Source organism: Oncorhynchus mykiss, chromosome 23 (genome assembly GCF_013265735.2).
Source record: "Oncorhynchus mykiss isolate Arlee chromosome 23, USDA_OmykA_1.1, whole genome shotgun sequence".
NCBI classification, from domain to species: domain Eukaryota; kingdom Metazoa; phylum Chordata; class Actinopteri; order Salmoniformes; family Salmonidae; genus Oncorhynchus; species Oncorhynchus mykiss.
In genome coordinates, this window is record NC_048587.1 from 60201058 (window position 1) to 60225749 (window position 24692).

General features: G+C 47.2%; 1 protein-coding gene across 3 annotated transcripts in view; it reads right to left on the reverse strand.

Moving 5' to 3' along the window:
• tarbp1 (TAR (HIV-1) RNA binding protein 1) overlaps window positions 1-24111 on the reverse strand; it is a 38943-nt gene extending 14832 nt beyond the window's left edge. Inside the window, exons 1-22 of one of the 3 annotated variants that reach the window (XM_036960914.1) lie at window positions 22992-24111; window positions 22735-22838; window positions 22550-22619; window positions 22307-22455; window positions 20116-20168; window positions 19872-19969; window positions 19097-19232; window positions 18327-18423; window positions 18076-18165; window positions 17247-17397; window positions 16542-16907; window positions 15787-15881; window positions 14525-14677; window positions 14070-14299; window positions 12201-12426; window positions 11684-11872; window positions 10587-10792; window positions 7878-7949; window positions 2083-2203; window positions 1648-1758; window positions 1423-1572; window positions 952-1038 (exon numbers count right to left, since the gene is read on the reverse strand). In XM_036960914.1, the coding sequence (XP_036816809.1) occupies window positions 952-1038; window positions 1423-1572; window positions 1648-1758; window positions 2083-2203; window positions 7878-7949; window positions 10587-10792; window positions 11684-11872; window positions 12201-12426; window positions 14070-14299; window positions 14525-14677; window positions 15787-15881; window positions 16542-16907; window positions 17247-17397; window positions 18076-18165; window positions 18327-18423; window positions 19097-19232; window positions 19872-19969; window positions 20116-20168; window positions 22307-22455; window positions 22550-22619; window positions 22735-22838; window positions 22992-24003 (3966 nt within the window). In that variant the 5' untranslated portion in view covers window positions 24004-24111. Of the gene's footprint in view, window positions 1-951; window positions 1039-1422; window positions 1573-1647; window positions 1759-2082; window positions 2204-7877; window positions 7950-10586; window positions 10793-11683; window positions 11873-12200; window positions 12427-14069; window positions 14300-14524; window positions 14678-15786; window positions 15885-16541; window positions 16908-17246; window positions 17398-18075; window positions 18166-18326; window positions 18424-19096; window positions 19233-19871; window positions 19970-20115; window positions 20169-20757; window positions 20823-22306; window positions 22456-22549; window positions 22620-22734; window positions 22839-22991 lie in introns of those variants that run through there. The other 2 variants (XM_036960913.1, XM_036960915.1) reach the window with 2 other exon arrangements.
• Window positions 24112-24692: the final 581 nt, after the last annotated feature.

Below are 24692 nucleotides of genomic sequence, written 5' to 3' on the forward strand. Positions count from 1 at the left end.
ATGGAGAGGTAGAGAGAGACGGAGAGAGATACAGACAGAGAGAGAGATGGAGAGGTAGAGCGAGACGGAGAGAGATACAGACAGAGAGAGAGAGGTAGAGAGAGAGACGGAGAGAGATACAGAGAGAGAGATGGAGAGATGGAGAGAGAGAGACGGACAGAGAAATACAGACAGAGATGGAGAGATGGAGAGAGACGGACAGAGAGATACAGACAGATGGAGAGGTAGAGAGAGAGAGATGGAGAGAGATAGAGAGAGAGAGAGAGATGGAGAGAGAGAGAGAGATGGAGAGACGGAGAGAGAGAGATGGACAGAGAGATACAGACAGATGGAGAGGTAGAGAGAGACGGAGAGATGGAGAGGTAGAGAGAGAGACGGAGAGAGAGATGGAGAGATGGAGAGATACAGAGACGGAGAGAGATACAGAGAGAGAGATGGAGAGGTAGAGAGAGACGGAGAGAGAAATACAGACAGAGAGAGAGAGATGGAGAGAGAGACGGAGAGAGAGACGGAGAGAGAAATACAGACAGAGAGAGAGAGATGGAGAGATAGAGAGATACAGAGATACAGAGAGAGAGAGACAGAGAGAGAGAGAGAGAGATACAGAGAGAGAGATGGAGAGATAGAGAGAGACGGAGAGAGAAATACAGACAGAGAGAGAGAGATGGAGAGATAGAGAGATACAGAGATACAGAGAGAGAGAGAGAGATACAGAGAGAGAGATGGAGAGATAGAGAGAGAGATATACAGAGAGAAGGGAGAGAAGTGTGAACACTGAAGTTATGGCTGAAACACACTGAAACACAACTGGAGAATCGTGTCCATGGCCTTAAGCCACTGTACTGCCTGGTGTGGAGGGACACAGAGGAGGAGGAGAGGGGCTCAGGAGAGGAGGAAGAGTCCCCTGTGCTTTGAAGGTTTTACTTTATGATGGTGACATGTGGATCTTACCTTCTCCTTGAGTTGAGGCATGATGATGTTGAGGTGGACCAACACAGACAGGAAGGTACAGACACTGGTCTTGGTCTTCTCTTGATCCTGTTCAGACACAAACCACATCAATTAGACACATTGGCTATAGATCAATATGGACTATTACAAGTTCTTTAAGCCAGTGAAAATAGAAGCCACTTTTCATTCAGTGACAATACAATAGATGCCAGTTTTTGTGGTATTATGTGGCACAGTGGGTAAGAGCATGGCACTAGCAATACCAAGGTTGAGGGTTCAATTCCAGCAGTGGTCACATACGCATCCGAAAAGGGTAAGCACTCACCACCCTGAAGCAGGCCCAAAGTCAGTCTGTATTCTGGGTACTGGACTAGGATTAAAACCATCTGCCACTCACCACACTGAAGCAGGCCCAGAGTCGGTCTATGTGTTCAGGATACTGGACTAGGATTAAAACCATCTGCCACTCACCACACTGAAGCAGGCCCAGAGTCGGTCTATGTGTTCAGGATACTGGACTAGGATTAGAACCATCTTCCACTCTATCAGGTACTTGACTGAGGCCTGGTTACTGACGAAACCTGCCTCAAACACACGACCCAGAACGGTACCTACAAACTCCTGGATGAACACAAACACAGGGTTAATAGAGGTTTCATGCAGGTGTGTATGTGTGTGTGTGTGTGTGTGTCTCACCCCTCTCAGTTTGGGCAGCAGCATCAGTAGTGTCTGCCACACCCTGTTCTTGACACGATGCTGCAGGGAGTTGCTATAGTAACGCTGTTTTGACTTCGATATGGCCTCATCCTGAAAGAGAAAAAGACTATGAACTAATAACTACTGTGTTGGAGCTCAGGGAGATGGACAGTGGTCTTTAATATATTACTGCAGTATGAACTGGATGTGTGTGATGCTATGAACACACACACACTGAATGAGTAGACAAATCTCCAGCTGTGTCAGTCTTCCCTTGATTCCTACGGTCCTCTCTGGTCACCTCCTCCTCAAAATGAATTGGAGGATAAGATCTCAGAGGAGGAACCTAGGATGTTCTCCTGTAATGTATTTTGAGAAGGAGGTAAGGAGAGAGGACGCGAGGAAAGACTAATTGAGGAAGAGCCCTGGTCTTACCTTTTTAAGCAAGCAGAGAACCAGTTCTTCCATCAGTCTCTCATGCAGCTGATTGGAGGGCTGGAGGCGGCTGAGGAACGCCACGACACACACACGTGGGAACTGGTCATCCCGGTTATCACTGCCAGAGAGAAAGAGAAAGCTTAGAGATAAATGTATCTCTGCAGAGAAATAGGGACTACATTCACTGTTGACTATAGTACAAAGAAGGTCCACTATTGTCAGTGATGTGGTCGACTCCATGTTTTTATAGCCTGAATACACTACAGTGAGGGTCAGGTACTAGGTTCCAGTCCCACTACAGTGAGGGGTCAGGTAATATGTTCCAGTCCCACTACAGTGAGGGGTCAGGTAATATGTTCCAGTCCCACTACAGTGAGGGGTCAGGTAATATGTCCCAGTCCCACTACAGTGAGGGGTCAGGTAATATGTTCCAGTCCCACTACAGTGAGGGGTCAGGTAATATGTTCCAGTCCCACTACAGTGAGGGGTCAGGTAATATGTTCCAGTCCCACTACAGTGAGGGGTCAGGTAATATGTCCCAGTCCCACTACAGTGAGGGGTCAGGTAATATGTCCCAGTCCCACTACAGTGAGGGGTCAGGTAATATGTTCCAGTCCCACTACAGTGAGGGGTCAGGCAATATGTTCCAGTCCCACTACAGTGAGGGGTCAGGTAATATGTTCCAGTCCCACTACAGTGAGGGGTCAGGTAATATGTTCCAGTCCCACTACAGTGAGGGGTCAGGTAATATGTCCCAGTCCCACTACAGTGAGGGGTCAGGTAATATGTTCCAGTCCCACTACAGTGAGGGGTCAGGTAATATGTTCCAGTCCCACTACAGTGAGGGGTCAGGTAATATGTCCCAGTCCCACTACAGTGAGGGGTCAGGTAATATGTTCCAGTCCCACTACAGTGAGGGGTCAGGTAATATGTTCCAGTCCCACTACAGTGAGGGGTCAGGTAATATGTCCCAGTCCCACTACAGTGAGGGGTCAGGTAATATGTCCCAGTCCCACTACAGTGAGGGGTCAGGTAATATGTTCCAGTCCCACTACAGTGAGGGGTCAGGTAATATGTTCCAGTCCCACTACAGTGAGGGGTCAGGCAATATGTTCCAGTCCCACTACAGTGAGGGGTCAGGTAATATGTTCCAGTCCCACTACAGTGAGGGGTCAGGCAATATGTTCCAGTCCCACTACAGTGAGGGGTCAGGTAATATGTTCCAGTCCCACTACAGTGAGGGGTCAGGTAATATGTTCCAGTCCCACTACAGTGAGGGGTCAGGTAATATGTTCCAGTCCCAATACAGTGAGGGGTCAGGTAATATGTTCCAGTCCCACTACAGTGAGGGGTCAGGTTATAGGTTCCAGTCCCACTACAGTGAGGTGTCAGGTAATATGTTCCAGTCCCACTACAGTGAGGGTCAAGTACTATGTTCCAGTCCCACTACAGTGAGGGGTCAGGTAATATGTCCCAGTCCCACTACAGTGAGGGGTCAGGTAATATGTTCCAGTCCCACTACAGTGAGGGTCAGGTAATATGTCCCAGTCCCACTACAGTGAGGGGTCAGGTTATAGGTTCCAGTCCCACTACAGTATAGTACAGCAGACAAGACTACAGTAGAGTACAGTATAGTACAGTAGACTACAGTATAGTACAGTAGACTATAGTACAGTACAGTAGACTATAGTACAGTATAGTACAGTAGACTAGAGTACAGTACAGTATAGTAGAGTACCATAGACTACAGTAGACTACAGCATAGTACAGTAGACTACAGTAGAGTACACTACAGCACACTATAGTACAATAGAGTAGACTACACATAGTACAGTAGACTACAGTATAGTACAGGACAGTAAACTACTGTATAGTACAGGAGAGTACTGTGTATAGTAGAGTACAGTAGACTACAGTATAGTACAGGACAGTAGACTACAGTATAGTACAGGACAGTAGACTACAGAACAGTACAGTAGACTACAGTATAGTACAGTAGACTAGAGTACAGTACAGTATAGTAGAGTACCATAGACTACAGCACATATGTCAGAGTCAAGGCCCGCGGGCCACATCCGGCCCGCAAGAAGGTTTTTTACGGCCCCTGGGATGATCTTGATTTATTATTAGAACCGGCCCGCAGCAAGCCGGCAGCCCGCAGATCTTTTACACGCACCAATACTACATTTCCCACAATGCAAAGGTGACGCACCGAGCAGTAGGCTGCTTCATTTCAATATTTATTGGCACAGCAGTCGTCAGCATCACAGTAAAATTAACTTTCAGATACCCATCAAAAATGGCAAAACGGAAGGTGGATACTGAGAACCGGGGGTTTCAAACAAGGTGGGAGTCGGAGTATATGTTCACGAAGGTAGCTGGAAAACCTGTGTGTCTTCTGTGTGGAGAAAGTGTGGCGGTACTGAAAGAGTATAATCTGAGACGACATTATGAAACGAAACACGCGGACAAAAACAAGAATATGGACATGGAACAAAGGCTACAAAAGGCAGAGGAATTAAAACGAGGCCTCAAATCTCGACAGGCTCTGTTCAAAAAAGCCAAATCACAAGGCCAGGCTGCTGTCAAGGCCAGTTTTATTTTGGCAGAAGAGATCGCTAAATCAGCCCGGCCATTTACGGAGGGGGATTTCATCAAAAACTGCATGATTAAAGTTTGTGACGAAGTTTGCCCAGAAAAAAGGCAACTCTTTTTAAATGTGAGTCTGAGCAGAAACACCATTGCCGAGAGAGTAGACCAGTTGTCCATCAATCTAAAAGAGCAGCTTGTGAAAAAGGGAAAAGATTTTATTGCATATTCCTTGGCTGTGGATGAGAGCACCGACATTTCTGACATTGCCCAGTTGTCAATTTTCATCCGCGGAGTGGACTCCAACCTAAGCGTGACAGAGGAGTTTTTGGCTTTACGTCCTATGCATGGCACAACTACGGGGCATGATTTGTATGAAGAGGTGTCAAGATGTGTAAATGAGATGGAGCTGCCTTGGGAAAAACTCGTGGGTTTGACAACCGACGGAGCACCTGCGATGTGTGGACACAGGAGCGGACTGGTGGCGAAGATACGGGAAAAGATGCAAGAGGAAAACGCGACAGGTGAGCTGACAGCTTATCATTGTATCATACACCAGGAAGCGTTGTGCGGTAAAGCCTTGAAAATGGAGCATGTAATGAGCATCATCACGCGCACAGTTAACTTTATCAGAGCCAAAGGTTTGAATCACCGCCAGTTCAAGGCATTTCTGACGGAGTTAGAAACGGAGCATGGTGATTTGCCTTATCACACAGAGGTGCGATGGCTAAGCCAGGGAAAGGTGCTTCAAAGATGTTTCGAGCTTCGTGAGGAGATTTGTCTGTTCTTGGACAGCAAAGGGAAAGACACAACACAACTCCGAGACGAAATGTTTCTGTGTGAAATGGCTTTTCTGTGTGACATTACGAGTCATCTGAATGCAATAAACTTGCAGCTGCAGGGTCGGGATCGTGTCATCTCTGATATGTACAGTACAGTGAAGGCATTTAAAACCAAACTGACTCTGTGGGAGACGCAGATGCGGAAAGAAAATTTGAGCCACTTTCCCAGCTGCCAGACCATGAAAGAGAAGCTCTCTACCAGTGCGTTCCCGAGCACACAGTTGGCTGATAAAATAGGTATGCTTGCCGCTGACTTTCGACGCCGATTTGCTGACTTTGAAGCACAAAAAAGCAGGTTGGAACTGCTCGGTAACCCATTTGCTGTTGACGTGGAAAGCTCACCACCAAACCTCCAAATGGAGTTGATTGACCTCCAATGCAATGATGCACTGAGGGCAAAATATGCGGCAGTGGGTGCTGCGGAGTTCGCCCGTTTCCTCCCCGGCACAATGCCCCAGCTGCGCATCCAGGCTGCTCAAACGTTGTCTATGTTTGGCAGCACATACCTGTGTGAACAACTGTTTTCTTTGATGAACCTGAACAAAACATCACACAGAAGTCGACTTACTGCTGAACACCTCCACTCAATTCTGAGGATTTCTTCAGCTCAGAGCCTTACCCCGAACATTGATGAACTTGTGGAAAAGATGGGACACCACCAAGTATCACCCTCAACCTCAAACAAGTGAACATTACTGTGCAATCACATATTTAGAGTTTTTACTCAGTTCAAGTTTAAAAGTTAAAATTTTATATTTGTTTTCACTGCATGTTACTTCTCCTTAAACAAAGTGTTGTTTTTGATTAATAGATTTTTGCACTTTATTTTTTTGTATTTCAATCCAATTATATTTTAAAAATATTTCAGTTGAGTGGATGATAGAAAATTGCTATTATTGTTTTTTCTTTGAAGTAAATTTAGCCCACTTTTGCTAAAATAGAAAATATAGTCTACTGATGGTGCCTTGAATACCGGTTTCTTTCATTTAATGTTCATGTTATGGGGATATTTATATAAAGGAAATTTGTCTTTTGTGTCTGTTGAAAATTAAAGATTACTGACAGAGCCATAAGAAAATATTGCTTTATTTATCTGATCATATTGTAATATATTTGTTAGGTTTTCAGTAGGTTCAATTAGGTTCACTAGACTATATGCGTCATTTAAAAATTTTTCAATGAACATTCGAACAGTCCGGCCCTCGTCTTGTAGCTGATTTTTTTATTTGGCCCTCCGTCCATTTGACTTTGACACCCCTGGACTACAGTATAGTACAGTACACTATAGTATAGTACAGTAGAATACACTATACTACAGTACAGTAGATTACACTATAGTACTACAGTATAGTACAGTAGACTACCGTATAGTACAGTAGACTACCGTATAGTACAGTACACTACAGTATAGTAGACTACAGTACAGTACAGTAGACTATAGTACAGTACACTATAGTATAGTACAGTAGACTACAGTACACTAGGGTACAGTAGATTACACTATAGTACAATACACTACAGTATAGTACAGTACACTACAGTACACTACAGTACAGTAGACTACCGTATAGTACAGTACACTACAGTACAGTACACTACAGTACAGTAGACTACAGTACAGTAGACTACAGTACAGTAGACTATAGTACAGTACACTATAGTACAGTAGACTATAGTACAGTACAGTAGACTATAGTACAGTACAGTAGACTACCGTATAGTACAGTACACTATAGTACAGTACAGTACACTACAGCATAGTACAGTACAGTAAACTATAGTACAGAACACTATAGTACAGTACAATAAACTACAGTATAGTACAGTACACTATAGTACAGTACAGTAGACTACCGTAAAGTACAGTACACTATAGTACAGCACAGTACACTATAGTACAGTACACTACACTATAGTACAGTACACAATAGTACAGTACAGTACACTACAGTGTAGTACAGTAAACTACAGTATAGTACAGTAGACTATAGTACAGTACACTACAGCATAGTACAGTACAGTAAACTATAGTACAGAACACTATAGTACAGTACAATAAACTACAGTATAGTACAGTACACTATAGTACAGTACAGTAGACTACCGTAAAGTACAGTACACTATAGTACAGCACAGTACACTATAGTACAGTACACTACACTATAGTACAGTACACAATAGTACAGTACAGTACACTACAGTGTAGTACAGTACACTACAGTATAGTACAGTACACTATATATAGTACAGTACAGTAAACTACAGTATAGTACAGTAGACTATAGCATAGTACAGTAAACTACAGTATAGTACAGTACAGTAGACTACACTATAGTAGATGAAGTGAGTTCAGCAGCTGACCTGGGGACTGCAGTGTTAGCAGCACACTCCTCTCCAAGCCTCTCCACATAGACCTGAACCTCCTGGATCAGCCTATGGAGAAGACAATCCATTATCCAGACAAGACCCTCAGTCCACAACAACCACTCCAATGACACACTCTCTCACATTCTCTGACTCTTCTCGCTCACATTCTCTGACTCTTCTCGCTCACATTCTCTGTCTCTTCTCGCTCACATTCTCTGTCTCTTCTCGCTCACATTCTCTGTCTCTTCTCGCTCACATTCTCTGACTCTTCTCGCTCACATTCTCTGACTCTTCTCGCTCACATTCTCTGACTCTTCTCGCTCACATTCTCTGACTCTTCTCGCTCACATTCTCTGACTCTCGCTCACATTCTCTGACTCTTCTCGCTCACATTCTCTGACTCTTCTCGCTCACATTCTCTGACTCTCGCTCACATTCTCTGACTCTCGCTCACATTCTCTGACTCTCGCTCACATTCTCTGTCTCTTCTCGCTCACATTCTCTGTCTCTTCTCGCTCACATTCTCTGTCTCTTCTCGCTCACATTCTCTGACTCTTCTCGCTCACATTCTCTGACTCTTCTCGCTCACATTCTCTGACTCTTCTCGCTCACATTCTCTGACTCTCGCTCCCATTCTCTGACTCTCGCTCCCATTCTCTGACTCTTCTCGCTCCCATTCTCTGACTCTTCTCGCTCCCATTCTCTGACTCTTCTCGCTCACATTCTCTGACTCTTCTCGCTCACATTCTCTGACTCTTCTCGCTCACATTCTCTGACTCTTCTCGCTCACATTCTCTGACTCTTCTCGCTCACATTCTCTGACTCTTCTCGCTCACATTCTCTGACTCTTCTCGCTCACATTCTCTGACTCTTCTCGCTCACATTCTCTGTCTCTTCTCGCTCACATTCTCTGACTCTTCTCGCTCACATTCTCTGACTCTTCTCGCTCACATTCTCTGACTCTTCTCGCTCACATTCTCTGACTCTTCTCGCTCACATTCTCTGACTCTTCTCGCTCACATTCTCTGACTCTTCTCGCTCACATTCTCTGACTCTCGCTCACATTCTCTGACTCTCGCTCACATTCTCTGACTCTTCTCGCTCACATTCTCTGACTCTTCTCGCTCCCATTCTCTGACTCTTCTCGCTCCCATTCTCTGACTCTTCTCGCTCCCATTCTCTGACTCTTCTCGCTCCCATTCTCTGACTCTTCTCGCTCCCATTCTCTGACTCTTCTCGCTCCCATTCTCTGACTCTTCTCGCTCCCATTCTCTGACTCTTCTCGCTCCCATTCTCTGACTCTTCTCGCTCCCATTCTCTGACTCTTCTCGCTCCCATTCTCTGACTCTTCTCGCTCCCATTCTCTGACTCTTCTCGCTCCCATTCTCTGACTCTCGCTCCCATTCTCTGACTCTCGCTCCCATTCTCTGACTCTCGCTCCCATTCTCTGACTCTCGCTCACATTCTCTGACTCTCGCTCACATTCTCTGACTCTCGCTCACATTCTCTGACTCTCGCTCCCATTCTCTGACTCTCGCTCCCATTCTCTGACTCTCGCTCCCATTCTCTGACTCTCGCTCACATTCTCTGACTCTCGCTCACATTCTCTGACTCTTCTCGCTCACATTCTCTGACTCTCGCTCACATTCTCTGACTCTTCTCGCTCACATTCTCTGACTCTTCTCGCTCACATTCTCTGACTCTTCTCGCTCACATTCTCTGACTCTTCTCGCTCACATTCTCTGACTCTTCTCGCTCCCATTCTCTGACTCTCGCTCCCATTCTCTGACTCTCGCTCCCATTCTCTGACTCTTCTCGCTCCCATTCTCTGACTCTTCTCGCTCCCATTCTCTGACTCTTCTCGCTCCCATTCTCTGACTCTTCTCGCTCCCATTCTCTGACTCTTCTCGCTCCCATTCTCTGACTCTTCTCGCTCCCATTCTCTGACTCTTCTCGCTCCCATTCTCTGACTCTTCTCGCTCCCATTCTCTGACTCTTCTCGCTCCCATTCTCTGACTCTTCTCGCTCCCATTCTCTGACTCTTCTCGCTCCCATTCTCTGACTCTTCTCGCTCCCATTCTCTGACTCTCGCTCCCATTCTCTGACTCTCGCTCCCATTCTCTGACTCTCGCTCCCATTCTCTGACTCTCGCTCACATTCTCTGACTCTCGCTCACATTCTCTGACTCTCGCTCACATTCTCTGACTCTCGCTCACATTCTCTGACTCTCGCTCACATTCTCTGACTCTCGCTCACATTCTCTGACTCTCGCTCACATTCTCTGACTCTCGCTCCCATTCTCTGACTCTCGCTCCCATTCTCTGACTCTCGCTCCCATTCTCTGACTCTCGCTCCCATTCTCTGACTCTCGCTCCCATTCTCTGACTCTCGCTCCCATTCTCTGACTCTCGCTCCCATTCTCTGACTCTCGCTCACATTCTCTGACTCTTCTCGCTCCCATTCTCTGACTCTCGCTCCCATTCTCTGACTCTCGCTCCCATTCTCTGACTCTCGCTCCCATTCTCTGACTCTCGCTCCCATTCTCTGACTCTCGCTCCCATTCTCTGACTCTCGCTCCCATTCTCTGACTCTCGCTCCCATTCTCTGACTCTCGCTCCCATTCTCTGACTCTCGCTCCCATTCTCTGACTCTCGCTCCCATTCTCTGACTCTCGCTCCCATTCTCATTCTTTCACACACCAACCTTTGGTCCCTCCTGAACACAGGTCCATACACACATGCCTCAGCCAGGATGTCAAGGTGCAGTAGGGCACTGGAGAACATGGCATCTGATTGGCTCTGGCCTTCACTTCCTGGGTCAGAGGGCAGCCAGGTGTGGCAGCAGTGTTGGATCAGAACGTTGAATACACCAGTCTTGGCCTGGGAGAGTTCCATCAACTCAACGGCTATCTAGAGATTGAGAGGAGTCAGTAGTGGGTTAATTACACATCAGTTGTGTCCACATCAACGCTGTGTTTTAATACTCATAATAACCACAACATGTTCTGCTAAACACTTGGAACTAATTGCCAAGCCACATTTCTCCCAGTAGTGAATATGTAGCACGTTGCCTGCCACAACACGGATCTGTCCATACAGACCTGGGTTCAATTAGGATGTATTTTCTTTCAAATACTTTAGCTGCTCTTGATTGAGCTAACCTGGCAAACGTGGAACCAATAGAATAGTCTGTCTATCTGTGAGCTCAGAAAACAGCTCAAAGTAATTGAAAGATTTTAAACACCATTTGAACCCAGGTGTTGATACCCCATGCCTCCCTCTAGTTACCTGTTGTAGAGTAACAGTGAGCCCAGGTGTTGATACCCCATGCCTCCCTCTAGTTACCTGTTGTAGAGTAACAGTGAGCCCAGGTGTTGATACCCCATGCCTCCCTCTAGTTACCTGTTGTAGAGTAACAGTGAGCCCAGGTGTTGATACCCCATGCCTCCCTCTAGTTACCTGTTGTAGAGTAACAGTGAACCCAGGTGTTGATACCCCATGCCTCCCTCTAGTTACCTGTTGTAGAGTAACAGTGAACCCAGGTGTTGATACCCCATGCCTCCCTCTAGTTACCTGTTGTAGAGTAACAGTGAGCCCAGGTGTTGATACCCCATGCCTCCCTCTAGTTACCTGTTGTAGAGTAACAGTAAACCCAGGTGTTGATACCCCATGCCTCCCTCTAGTTACCTGTTGTAGAGTAACAGTGAAACCAGGTGTTGATACCCCATGCCTCCCTCTAGTTACCTGTTGTAGAGTAACAGTGAGCCCAGGTGTTGATACCCCATGCCTCCCTCTAGTTACCTGTTGTAGAGTAACAGTGAGCCCAGGTGCCTGCTCCTCTGTTAACTCCAGCAGGCTGTGGTGAAAGGCCATGGTCACAAAGCCCTGCAGGGTGGGCCAGAAGTCATGAGGGTTACTGCTCAGTCCCAGCACCAGCTTCCAGGAGACAGTCACAGCCTCTACACACAGGGCCTCCTCAGACAGCGCCACCTGGTGGGGGGAGGGGAGAAACACAGGTTCACTATTTCATATTGCCTTATCAGAAGCCATATAAAGCAGGACATAAATGACTTGGCCACATGACCACTGTTGCAGTCTAAATAAGCTGTTAAACAAAACCAAGGCTTGGATTTCACGGTCTTTCCCCATAGACTGCGTACAAGGTAAGGAAACATGTTGTTTTGTAATTTGGGTGAACTATTCCTTTAAACATGGTTATTGGTGTGAACAAGCCTGTAGTAGAGAGCTGGGTGAGATAGAATGTCTCAGCCAGGTAGTGGACATGACAATATCAGCTGTAGTCAATGCTAAGACTCACCTGTGGCAACATGGAGGCCATGAAGTCCAGTACAGGCAGTACCAGGCCACTGGGCAGCAGAGACAGAGCCTCTATAGCAGCCTGGAGGGACCCTGACGCCCTGGGGAGCTCCAGGGGCCCGGGTGGGCCTATTCTCCTCCCGTATCCCAGGCACGTCCACTGGTCCCGGATGAAATGAGCTGCCATACGGCCCCAGTCCTTGAGGAGAGGACCCTGCTCTGAAACACTGTGACAGATGACAAACTCTTAATATTTCAGAGATATTGGCAAGGCCCACTGATTACTACTATCTCCCAGACAACACATCTACTAGGGACCTCTGATTACTACTATCTCCCAGACAACACATCTACTAGGGACCTCTGATTACTACTATCTCCCAGACAACACATCTACCAGGGACTTCTGATTACTACTATCTCCCAGACAACACATCTACCAGGGACCTCTGATTACTACTATCTCCCAGACAACACATCCACCAGGGACCTCTGATTACTACTATCTCCCTGACAACACATCTACTAAGGACCTCTGATTACTACTATCTCCCAGACAACACATCTACTAGAGACCTCTGATTACTACTATCTCCCAGACAACACATCTACTAGGGACCTCCGATTACTACTATCTCCCAGACAACACATCTACTAGGGACCTCTGATTACTACTATCTCCCAGACAACACATCTCCCAGACAACACATTTATTAGGGACCTCTGAATACCCAAAAATAGCTTTTAGTTTTAGGGAAAGGAGAAAAAAAAAACTAACTTGCCAAATAGTTGTGTTAAGATGTCTTAAAACGACTAGAGTGGATCTAAGAGGTTTATTGTAATATGTTCTGTTGTATTTAAATTCTTAATGCACGTAATGTGCACGTGAGTTATAGGTCCTGTGGCTCAGTTGTAAAGCATAGCATTTGGAACACCAGGGTTGTGGGTTCTATTCCCACGGGGATCAGTATGAAAATAATAAAACACATGAAAATGTATGCACTCACTGCTGTAAGTCCCTTTGGAAAAGAGTGTCTGCTAATTCATTAAAAACGTTTAAAAAAATAAGAGGTATGTGGGTGGAGGAGGGTTAGGCTGGGTGGTGTCATATGTATAGGTAACAGGAATGTGGATGTAGTGTTTTTACTTTGCTATTTTTAACATTTCTTAAGGACTCTTGGAAGACTAGCCCTTGGGCTAAAAGAGATCCTAATAAAATCTATACATTTCTATTGGACACTAAATAATCTGCTACACAACCAAAACAAACAGCAAATACATCCAACAAGTTGTTAGAGTCACTGGCTTGATGTAATCATTGTGTGCTGGGAATATGGGACCAAATACTAAACCTGACTACTTTAATACACATAAGTTGATTTGACCCGATACTTTTGGTCCCATAAAAAGGGGGGACTATATGTTCCTTTAATTTCTAAACGGTTCACCCTATATGGAGGACAATACCCTCAAATTAAATCTGTCAGTCTGAACTTTAACCTCATTGTCATTGTATCAATCCAAAGTGCTGGAGTACAGAGACAAAACAACAACAAATGTGTCACTGTCCCAATACATTAGCAGCTCACTGTATGTAGATGTGCATATCCTTGACACAATCTCCATTTGACCTGTAACCTCTGGGAGATGGGTTTTCTCCCACATGTAAATTCCAGGTTGAACAGCAAATTATTGAAGAGCATGTGACCAAAACAGTCACAAATTAGACCCGTGACTGGCAGAGAAACGAGGGTCATTTAGTGTTTATACTAGTGGTTTACTATACAACACATTGTCCTGATGATACAGTACATCTGCATTTAAACAATAACATGCATTCTATATACTACACAAAGTGTTCTGTACTGACCCTGTTGACTGAGCTGCAGTTGGAGGTTTCAGCAGGGTCTGGTTGAAGTTGACCAGAGAGAGAGGAGGGGCTGGGGGTGGAGCAGGGGAGTAGAAGTAGCTAGACAGATGAACCAGTAGAATTGTGGTCTCTGATTGGAGGTTGAACACTCCCAACGCTGCAACCTCACAGGTCATGGCCAACGACGCCATGGCAACCGCCCTGGACACCTGACCCGCCACAGAGGGGATCTAAGAGAAACACACACAAGTCCCTTCCAGTTTTATAGTGAAAACCATGGTGAATATAAACATGACATGACAAATAGCAGTTCAACTAGTCTTTTTGAAATCAGAGTCTAACTGCTAAAGAAAATATCCCATTTTTCAAATTGACACACGAATCCAATTATGTATGAAGTGACTAGCGAAGGAGAGCAGCCTGAGAGAGGGGAGGTCGATCCTGGAATACTGTACCTGGTCAGCTTCTAGGGTCCTCAGGACGTATCTGAGGAGTCTGGGGAAATAGGCCTCCTGTACCTTGGAGTGGTTCCACTCTAACACACTGTACATCAGCACCACCTCCTTCAGCACTGACAGGTAGAGCTCAGCACGCTCTACATCACATAGCTGGAGAGGACAGACAAACAAAACACAGGCGGAGGACAAATGCAGGTACATGATCAATGTTGTAGGATGTGAGATTGAGTGAGTGACAGTGAGTGAGTGAGTGAGTGAGTGAGTGAGTGAGTGAGTGACAGTGAGAGCGAGTGACAGTGAAAGCGAGAGAGAGTGACAGTGAAAGCGAGAGTGACAGTGAGTGAGTGAGTGAGTGAGTGAGTGAGTAAAAGCGAGAGAGAGTGACAGTGAAAGCGAGAGAGAGTGACAGTGAAAGCGAGAGTGACAGTGAGTGAGTGAGTGAGTAAGTGAGTGAGTGAGTGAGTGAGTGAGTGAGTGAGTGAGTGAGTGAGTGAGTGACAGAGAGAGCGAGTGACAGTGAAAGCGAGAGAGAGTGACAGTGAAAGCGAGAGTGACAGTGAGTGAGTGAGTGAGTAAAAGCGAGAGAGAGTGAGTGACAGTGAGTGAGTGTTATGGATTTTATGAATAATGACTAAATGACGTATACATTTAACGTAGAACTATAACTAACAGAATTACTACCCTGTCCCTGTATGAAACGTATTAGAATCATAAAACTAAATCTAATGTGTGTAGTTTTAGTCAAAAATTAGAACAAGGACTTTCTGTTCCTTTTTAGTATGTAAGCAGAGTGTAAGTGAGAAACTAATGGAGCTATCGTCAGACAGGCTGGAACACTGTGTTCCTTACAGGACATTCTGTCCCCACCAAGGGAGGGGAGAGACCTTGGGCTTGTAGTAGATTGTTTAACAGGTGGCAGACTATTTATGAGTAGAAGAAGACTTGTGAACTATGTTGCCATTGTATCTGAGAGGAGGAGGGACATTTATGACGAAATGTGAGGTATATAGACCAATGTTCCAGAAATGATAGGGCAGAGCTCTCATAAATAAACATTCCTGACAATTGTAGCTGGGCCTCCGTCTTATTCATTCCAACCAGTTTCCTACAAATCCTGGGTATCAGGCTGAGTAATCAATTCAATTGGGTTTATGAACACTGAGAACATAATTCTCTTGACAGTGAGTGAGTGAGTGAGTAAGTGAGTGAGTGAGTGAAAGCGAGAGAGAGTGACAGTGAGAGCGAGAGTGTGTGTTCACCTCCTGTAGTTCTCCACTCAGTCTTCGGAGGATAAACTCCTGAATGGGCTCCACCACGCCCAGAACCAGCGTTTCCATGGAGACCGTCACACTGTCTTCTGTATGAGACAGAAGACAAAAAACATATTATTTTTTAAACAATGAATGACATCTTATTTTGCATGTTTCCAGTGTTATGAATCAATGTGGATCATTACTAAGAATCAATTTGAATCACTGCTATGTATCACTACTTGAGTCAAGTAGAGCAGAGTAGAGTACAGTAGAGCACAGTAGAGTAGAGAACAGTACAGTACAGCAGAGTACAGCAGAGTACAGTAGAGTAGAACACAGTACAGTAGAGCACAGTAGTTTACAGCAGAATACAGTAGAGTACAGTAGAGTACAGTAGAGTACAGTAGAGCAGAGAACAGTACAGTACTGTAGAGTACAGCAGAGTACAGTAGAACACAGTACAGTAGAGCACAGTAGTTTACAGCAGAATACAGTAGAGTACAGTAGAGCAGAGAACAGTACAGTAGAGTACTGTGGAGTATAGTACAGCAGAGTACAGTAGAGTAGACCAGAGAACAGTACAGTACTGTAGAGTACAGCAGAGTACAGTAGAGTAGAACACAGTACAGTAGAGCACAGTAGTTTACAGCAGAATACAGTAGAGTACAGTAGAGCAGAGAACAGTACAGTAGAGTACTGTGGAGTATAGTACAGCAGAGTACAGTACAGTACATTAGAATACAGTAGAGTGCAGTAGATACCTTGTTCTTTCTCTACTGCAGCAGGGGTGTGTCTGGCTGGTGTGAGCTGCAGTACTGCAGCAGGGGTGTGTCTGGCTGGTGGGAGCTGCAGTACTGCAGCAGGGGTGTGTCTGGCTGGTGTGAGCTGCAGTAGTCGTAGCAGCAGCTGCAGGCTCTTGTCAGTCTTGCGTAGCGGCAGGTAGACATTAGTGTGGAGCCTGCTCAGTGTGTCCAGTAGGGGGCGTAAGAGCGAGTCCATCCCACCGCTGACACCAGTAGTCTGCTCTCCTCCAGACCTCTGAGTCCTCCCCTCTATGTCAACACACAGTAGGATGGCCTTGGCTAGCAGCTCCGCCTCTCCTGGGTCTGGGACACTGTCTGTCTGGTCTGTTGGACGGCACAACAAAGTTCATCAGTACAGTCATCTATTCTGTATACTAGAGGTGAGTCCATCTACACATACTCGTATCTGCACCTGTTGATATTCTTGATCGGATAATACTCGGAATTGGAAAAACTGATTCACCTGTGCTAGCCGGGACTCACCTGTGCCAGCCGGGACTCACCTGTGCCAGCCGGGACTCACCTGTGCCAGCCGGGACTCACCTGTGCCAGCCGGGACTCACCTGTGCCAGCCGGGACTCACCTGTGCTAGCCGGGACTCACCTGTGCTAGCCGGGACTCACCTGTGCTAGCCGGGACTCACCTGTGCTAGCCGGGACTCACCTGTGCTAGCCGGGACTCTGAGGAAGAACTCCATCTGGTGTTGGACGTAGCCTCTCACAGTCTCTATCTCTGAAGAAGTACTGGTACCATCAGCTGATTCTCTGACACAGGGCCTGAAGCTGCCTTCACTGTCATCCAGCCAGTCACACAGCTAGTGAGGAGACACAGAAACACAAGGGACAACTGATGGAAATACAATTAATATTTAAAAACAGTTTGAAAAGATTAGAGCTCTTGCTCATTCCACCCCCACACAGTACCTGATTCCAGAGGACAGAGCTCTTCCTCATTCCACCCCCACACAGTACCTGATTCCAGAGAACAGAGCTCTTCCTCATTCCACCCCCACACAGTACCTGATTCCAGAGGACAGAGCTCTTCCTCATTCCACCCCCACACAGTACCTGATTCCAGAGGACAGAGCTCTTCCTCATTCCACCCCCACACAGTACCTGATTCCAGAGAACAGAGCTCTTCCTCATTCCACCCCCACACAGTACCTGATTCCAGAGCTCTTCCTCATTCCACCCCCACACAGTACCTGATTCCAGAGAACAGAGCTCTTCCTCATTCCACCCCCACACAGTACCTGATTCCAGAGAACAGAGCTCTTCCCCATTCCACCCCCATACAGTACCTGATTCCAGAGAACAGAGCTCTTCCTCATTCCACCCCCACACAGTACCTGATTCCAGAGAACAAAGCTCTTCCTCATTCCACCCCCACACAGTACCTGATTCCAGAGGACAGAGCTCTTCCTCATTCCACACCCACACAGTACCTGATTCCAGAGAACAGAGCTCTTCCTCATTCCACCCCCACACAGTACCTGATTCCAGAGCGGTGTTCCTCTACGTAGAGACTCGTCTGCTCTGAAATGCACCAGCAAACTAAACACATCATCCAATGTCACTAAGGTCTGCAAAAGATGGAACAAAGACAATCTAAATGGCAGTTGCTAAACAGATGTTGTCATTTGTACGCTGACAGCTATAAGCTCTTCTTCAACACTATTTGGGTGCAAAATGTCATCACTTTGTACCAAAGCCGCACAGCCTCAAACACATCATAGTGTCTTACCACATCTGTCAGGGAGAGGGCACTGTTCAGCAGGAAACACTGGGCAGCTCCTCTCAGTAGCACCTGGTGGGTGATCATAGTGCAGCGGAGCACCTCCCTGAGGTACAGCACAGAAATCATTAGGGACAGTTTCCCAGACACAGATTGCCCCTAGCCATCGACTTGAACAGTCTGTTCAACGGAGATTCATAGAATCCACACTTCCACACCAAGAAATGCCACTATGAACAAGAAATGATGAACCTTATGTCAAGTTAGAGTCTTAGAGACAATGTCTGCATCTGAAATGGTACCCTATTCCCTATGCAGGCAGCCAGGGACCAGGAGAGGGCAGGGAGGAAGATGGGACAGGGCCCAGGAGAGGGCAGGGAGGAAGATGGGACAGGGCCCAGGAGAGGGCAAGGAGGAAGGTGGGACAGGGCCCAGGAGAGGGCAAGGGGGAAGGTGGGACAGGGACCAAGAGAGGGCAGGGAGGAAGATGGGACAGGGACCAGGAGAGGGCAGGGAGGAAGATGGGACAGGGCCCAGGAGAGGACAGGGAGGAAGATGGGACAGGGTCTGAGAGAGGGCAGGAAGGAAGATGGGACAGGCTACCTGAGAGAGGGCAGGGAGGAAGGTGGGACAGGCTACCTGAGAGAGGGCAGGGAGGAAGATGGGACAGGGTCTGAGAGAGGGCAGGAAGGAAGATGGGACAGGCTACCTGAGAGAGGTCAGGGAGGAAGATGGGACAGGGCCTGAGAGAGGGCAGGGAGGAAGGTGGGACAGGCTACCTGAGAGCTTGCAGGCCGTCGGGGCCCAGGAGAGGGCAGGGAGGAAGGTGGGACAGGGCCCGAGAGAGGAAGAGGATGGGGACAGCACACCAGTGTTGAGAACCTAGCCGCTGGACAAGCTGCAGCAACACAGGACCTGAGGAGACAGAGGATCAACATTAGACCCTCTCTGATGAACAGTCATTACTGTTACAACAAGATGGAGCAACACAGGACCTGAGGAGACAGAGGATCAACATTAGACCCTCTCTGATGAACAGTCATTACTGTTACAACAAGATGGAGCAACACAGGACCTGAGGAGACAGAGGATCAACATTAGACCCTCTCTGATGAACAGTCATTACTGTTACAACAAGATGGAGCAACACAGGACCTGAGGAGACAGAGGATCAACATTAGACCCTCTCTGATGAACAGTCATTACTGTTACAACAAGATGGAGCAACACAGGACCTGAGGAGACAGAGGATCAACATTAGACCCTCTCTGATGAACAGTCATTACTGTTACAACAAGATGGAGCAACACAGGACCTGAGGAGACAGAGGATCAACATTAGACCCTCTCTGATGAACAGTCATTACTGTTACAACAAGCTGCAGGACAAACATCTGGCTCAAGTTCAGTTGGGAGAAAACCTTTTTGAAATGTACATGAATTTGTCCAGTAATAAGAACCCAGATTTCCCTCTGCAAAAAGTTGTGCTACGGTGTATCCTACTGAACATGGCCCAGGTGATTCAGTGCCCTGTGATGAAGCTCTGTTACAGTACCTCTGTTCTCCTGTGGCAGGCTGCTGAAGAACGTGACCATGAAGACCTGCAGCTTGACTCCCAGCTCAGGACACTCTCCTACACTCTGTCCTGCAGTCCTGGAGATGAAGAGACATAACCTTCCTCAACAGTCACTCTAAATAGGCCTAACTCACTACTTCATCACTAGCAGAAACGGCATCATCTGTGAGTCTATAAATCAATATTGTGTTTTGCTGTTGTGCTGCTATGATCACTGGCTCACCTGTGAAAGAGGGAGCTTTCAGACATCACATCCATGAAAGGACCCAGAATGAACTGAGGAAGAAAGGATAAGAAGAGGTCAATCTCTCATACACTAACCACCTACTGTCCCTCATCATCTCACCCACCAAGACAACAAACTAAACAACAACCGCGAATACACCACTACTGAAAAGGAAGTTGCTGACTATTGTACATTCCCAATCTGTCCTTCATACCATCACAGTCACCTAATCATCCCCAGCTTACAATCAGCTCATCCCCCCCCCCCCTCCTCCTCTCCCCTGTAACTATTCCCCAGGTCACTGCTGTAGATGAGAATGTGTTCTCATTCAACTTCCCTGGTAAAATAAGGGTTAAATAAATCAAATTAACAAACTAATAACATAGAAAAGGGAAAAATAGAATTAGGTCAGTCTGGGTTGATGTTCTAACACTGACTGACAACTGTACCAGGTACCTGTGAGAAGGCCAGGGCGAATGCCCGGGCGAAGGCCCACCTGGAGTCTGGGTTGATGTTCTATAACACTGACTGACAACTGTACCAGGTACCTGTGAGAAGGCCAGGGCGAAGTCAGGGCGAAGGCCCACCTGGAGTCTGGGTTGATGTTCTATAACACTGACTGACAACTGTACCAGGTACCTGTGAGAAGGCCAGGGCGAAGGCAGGGCGTCAGACCACCTGGAGTCTGGGTTGATGTTCTATAACACTGACTGACAACTGTACCAGGTACCTGTGAGAAGGCCAGGGCGAAGGCCGGGGCGAAGGCAGGGCGTCAGACCACCTGGAGTCTGGGTTGATGTTCTATAACACTGACTGACAACTGTACCAGGTACCTGTGAGAAGGCCAGGGCGAAGGCAGGGCGTCAGACCACCTGGAGTCTGGGTTGATGTTCTATAACACTGACTGACAACTGTACCAGGTACCTGTGAGAAGGCCGGGGCGAAGGCAGGGCGTCAGACCACCTGGAGTCTGGGTTGATGTTCTATAACACTGACTGACAACTGTACCAGGTACCTGTGAGAAGGCCAGGGCGAAGGCAGGGCGTCAGACCACCTGGAGTCTGTGTTGATGTTCTATAACACTGACTGACAACTGTACCAGGTACCTGTGAGAAGGCCAGGGCGAAGGCAGGGCGTCAGACCACCTGGAGTCTGGGTTGATGTTCTATAACACTGACTGACAACTGTACCAGGTACCTGTGAGAAGGCCAGGGCGAAGGCAGGGCGTCAGACCACCTGGAGTCTGTGTTGATGTTCTATAACACTGACTGACAACTGTACCAGGTACCTGTGAGAAGGCCGGGGCGAAGGCAGGGCGTCGGAGCACCTGGAGTCTGGGTTGATGTTCTAACACTGATTGACAACTGTACCAGGTACCTGTGAGAAGGCCGGGGCGAAGGCAGGGCGTCAGACCACCTGGAGTCTGGGTTGATGTTCTATAACACTGACTGACAACTGTACCAGGTACCTGTGAGAAGGCCAGGGCGAAGGCAGGGCGTCAGACCACCTGGAGTCTGGGTTGATGTTCTATAACACTGACTGACAACTGTACCAGGTACCTGTGAGAAGGCCGGGGTGAAGGCAGGGCGTCGGAGCACCTGGAGTCTGGGTTGATGTTCTAACACTGATTGACAACTGTACCAGGTACCTGTGAGAAGGCCAGGGCGAAGGCAGGGCGTCAGACCACCTGGAGTCTGGGTTGATGTTCTATAACACTGACTGACAACTGTACCAGGTACCTGTGAGAAGGCCGGGGTGAAGGCAGGGCGTCGGAGCACCTGGAGTCTGGGTTGATGTTCTAACACTGATTGACAACTGTACCAGGTACCTGTGAGAAGGCCGGGGCGAAGGCAGGGCGTCAGACCACCTGGAGTCTGGGTTGATGTTCTAACACTGACTGACAACTGTACCAGGTACCTGTGAGAAGGCCGGGGCGAAGGCAGGGCGTCAGACCACCTGGAGTCTGGGTTGATGTTCTAACACTGACTGACAACTGTACCAGGTACCTGTGAGAAGGCCGGGGGGAAGGCAGGGCGTCGGAGTACCTGGAGTCTGGGTTGATGTTCTATAACACTGACTGATAACTGTACCAGGTACCTGTGAGAAGGCCGGGGCGAAGGCAGGGCGTCAGACCACCTGGAGTCTGGGTTGATGTTCTATAACACTGACTGACAACTGTACCAGGTACCTGTGAGAAGGCCAGGGCGAAGGCAGGGCGTCGGAGCACCTGGAGTTCCAGTAGGTGATCCACTCCCTCTCTCATGACGGACTTGTTCTCACTGTGGAACATACGCTGGTACACACCCAGCAGCCATGACGGGTGGAACAGACTGACGCCTGAGAGAAGACAGATGGACGATTGGTAGGCAGTATTTAGTGGGATATAAAAGGTTTGGGTTGTAACCTTATGGTTGAGAGACACACACATCACCTTGACTATCATTGGCTGCTGTTTGGATCAACGTATGGATTCTGTTGAGCACAGGGCGGACCACGTGAATCTACACAACACAGAGGAACGGTAATAGTTCTTTACGACGTCATAATGGTGTTAGAAATGTATAATGCATTAGGAAGAGGGGTTTCATAGCAAGTGTTATCCATATTATATCTCACCTGGTTCTCCTCCAGTGTCTCCATAACCAAGGCATAGTCCTCCCAGAACTCTCTGAGCAGCTTGCATCTGTCTGGGGCCCATCTGAATATGATCTCCTCATTATCTACAAAGGACTCACATTGTTACAATTAGGTTAAACTATACAGTTTTAGAGACTTGAGTATTATTCTGTATAGTGAAGAACAAATTTTAACATGGGTAATATTATAATCAAGCTTGTCTGTCTGAATGTCAGTCACATGTATCAGCATCTTACCTTCACTTGACACTGAACTGCTTGGAAACTCAACCGCCTCATCCTCTGACAGAGCGACACACCTTTTCAGCAGGTACAACGCCCGCTTCCTGGACACGTTGTCTTTGTGCGTCAGTCCATCTTGTAGAATCCTCCAGAACTGCAGAGAACAACGAGGGTCAGGTCGAGTATAGCTCAGACTTTGAGGAAGGGTGTGTTGCTGTACTTTAGCCGGAGAGAAGAGATAGTCCGAGAGAGTTGTTAAACACAGCAAGGCGCGTTCTGTCACCACAGGTGAGTCCGTGTTTGAGCTGTCACTCTTGTGCCAGCTACACAAATCCTCTAAAATGAACCGGAGTTTACTCGCTATCCCATCCTCGCTGTAGCAGTTGAGGAGAGTGAAAATAAGCCGAACGGTGATTTTGGAGACCAGAGCATCCGGTAACGTCTTGATACAGGACAGGGCAGATGAGAGGATCGACGTGGTCAATTCTTCGTTGGATGAGACAGCGGGTAGGATGACTGACATGGCTTCGATAGCCACGTCGATACCCAGCCGCCCCTCACCCTGGCCGGGAAGCTCTTCCTCTGTCTCCCCGTCTGGCAGCTGGAAGGATGGCAGGACAGCGCGGGCGACTCGCCCCGAAACGGCCGTGTCACACAGTGTGTTGATGCAGACAGAAAGAAGCCTGCACACAGCGATGGTGATTTCAGCCCTTCCATCTGGCACACGTTTACCTTTGCACGCCCCGTCTCCGTTAGAGACTTTCAAGAAAAGTGGTAAACATTGTGTCCAAATGATCGATTCAACTTTTCGTAGAAAGATGTCTCTTTTTGCAATTGAAAAGGCAACTTTGTCGCCATCGTCAGATGTGTCAGACTGGGGTAGTTTACCAATTCCATCAATAAACGTTGTCAGTGCCTCTACTCTTTCTGTGTCCGGCCACGAGTCAGTTGGCCAGCACAACGTGTTAAACAAAGTATCCGGATCATGGCAACTTGATAAAAGGGCATTGATTAAAATAGAAGACATTTCAAAAGCCGACTTCAATGTGTTCACAGAGATTCATACATGACCTCACGTTTCTTGTCGGTATGTAAACTTCCTGATACGTCACTCACCGTTGCCAAACGCAACTCTCGCGAGAGAAATAAACTTGCAGCAACCCAAAGCTTCAAACTAGCCCTACTGCACCATATTTGCAAATATGTATATAAATACATGTGGCTTACTTAACCTGAGGAATTGTTGTACTCTATACAACTCTCTCTATTACCTGCAAGTGGAAAAAGTTGTTTATTTTTATTTCAAACATCCCTAATCTCTGACAGACCCGCACCACTGACATGTACCCTTTATTTACCTAGGCAAGTCAGTTAAGAACAAATTCTTATTTACAATGATGGCCTACCCAGGCCAAACCCGGACGACACTGGGCCAATTGTGCGCCACCCAATCACGGCCAGATGTGATACAGCCTGGATTCAAACAAGGAACTGTAGTGACACCTCTTGCATTGAGATGCAGTGACTTCGACCGCTGCACCACTCTGGAGCCCAAGATAATTCCTGTCAGATACAAAATCTTCCCCCCCCTCTTTCTCTCGCTCTCTTAATGGCAGGTGCACTTGGTGCAACATGCAGGACATCAGACTGATTGTGTTGGGTGGTTGAGGCAGGACATCAGACTGATTGTGTTGGGTGGTTGAGGCAGGACAGTCA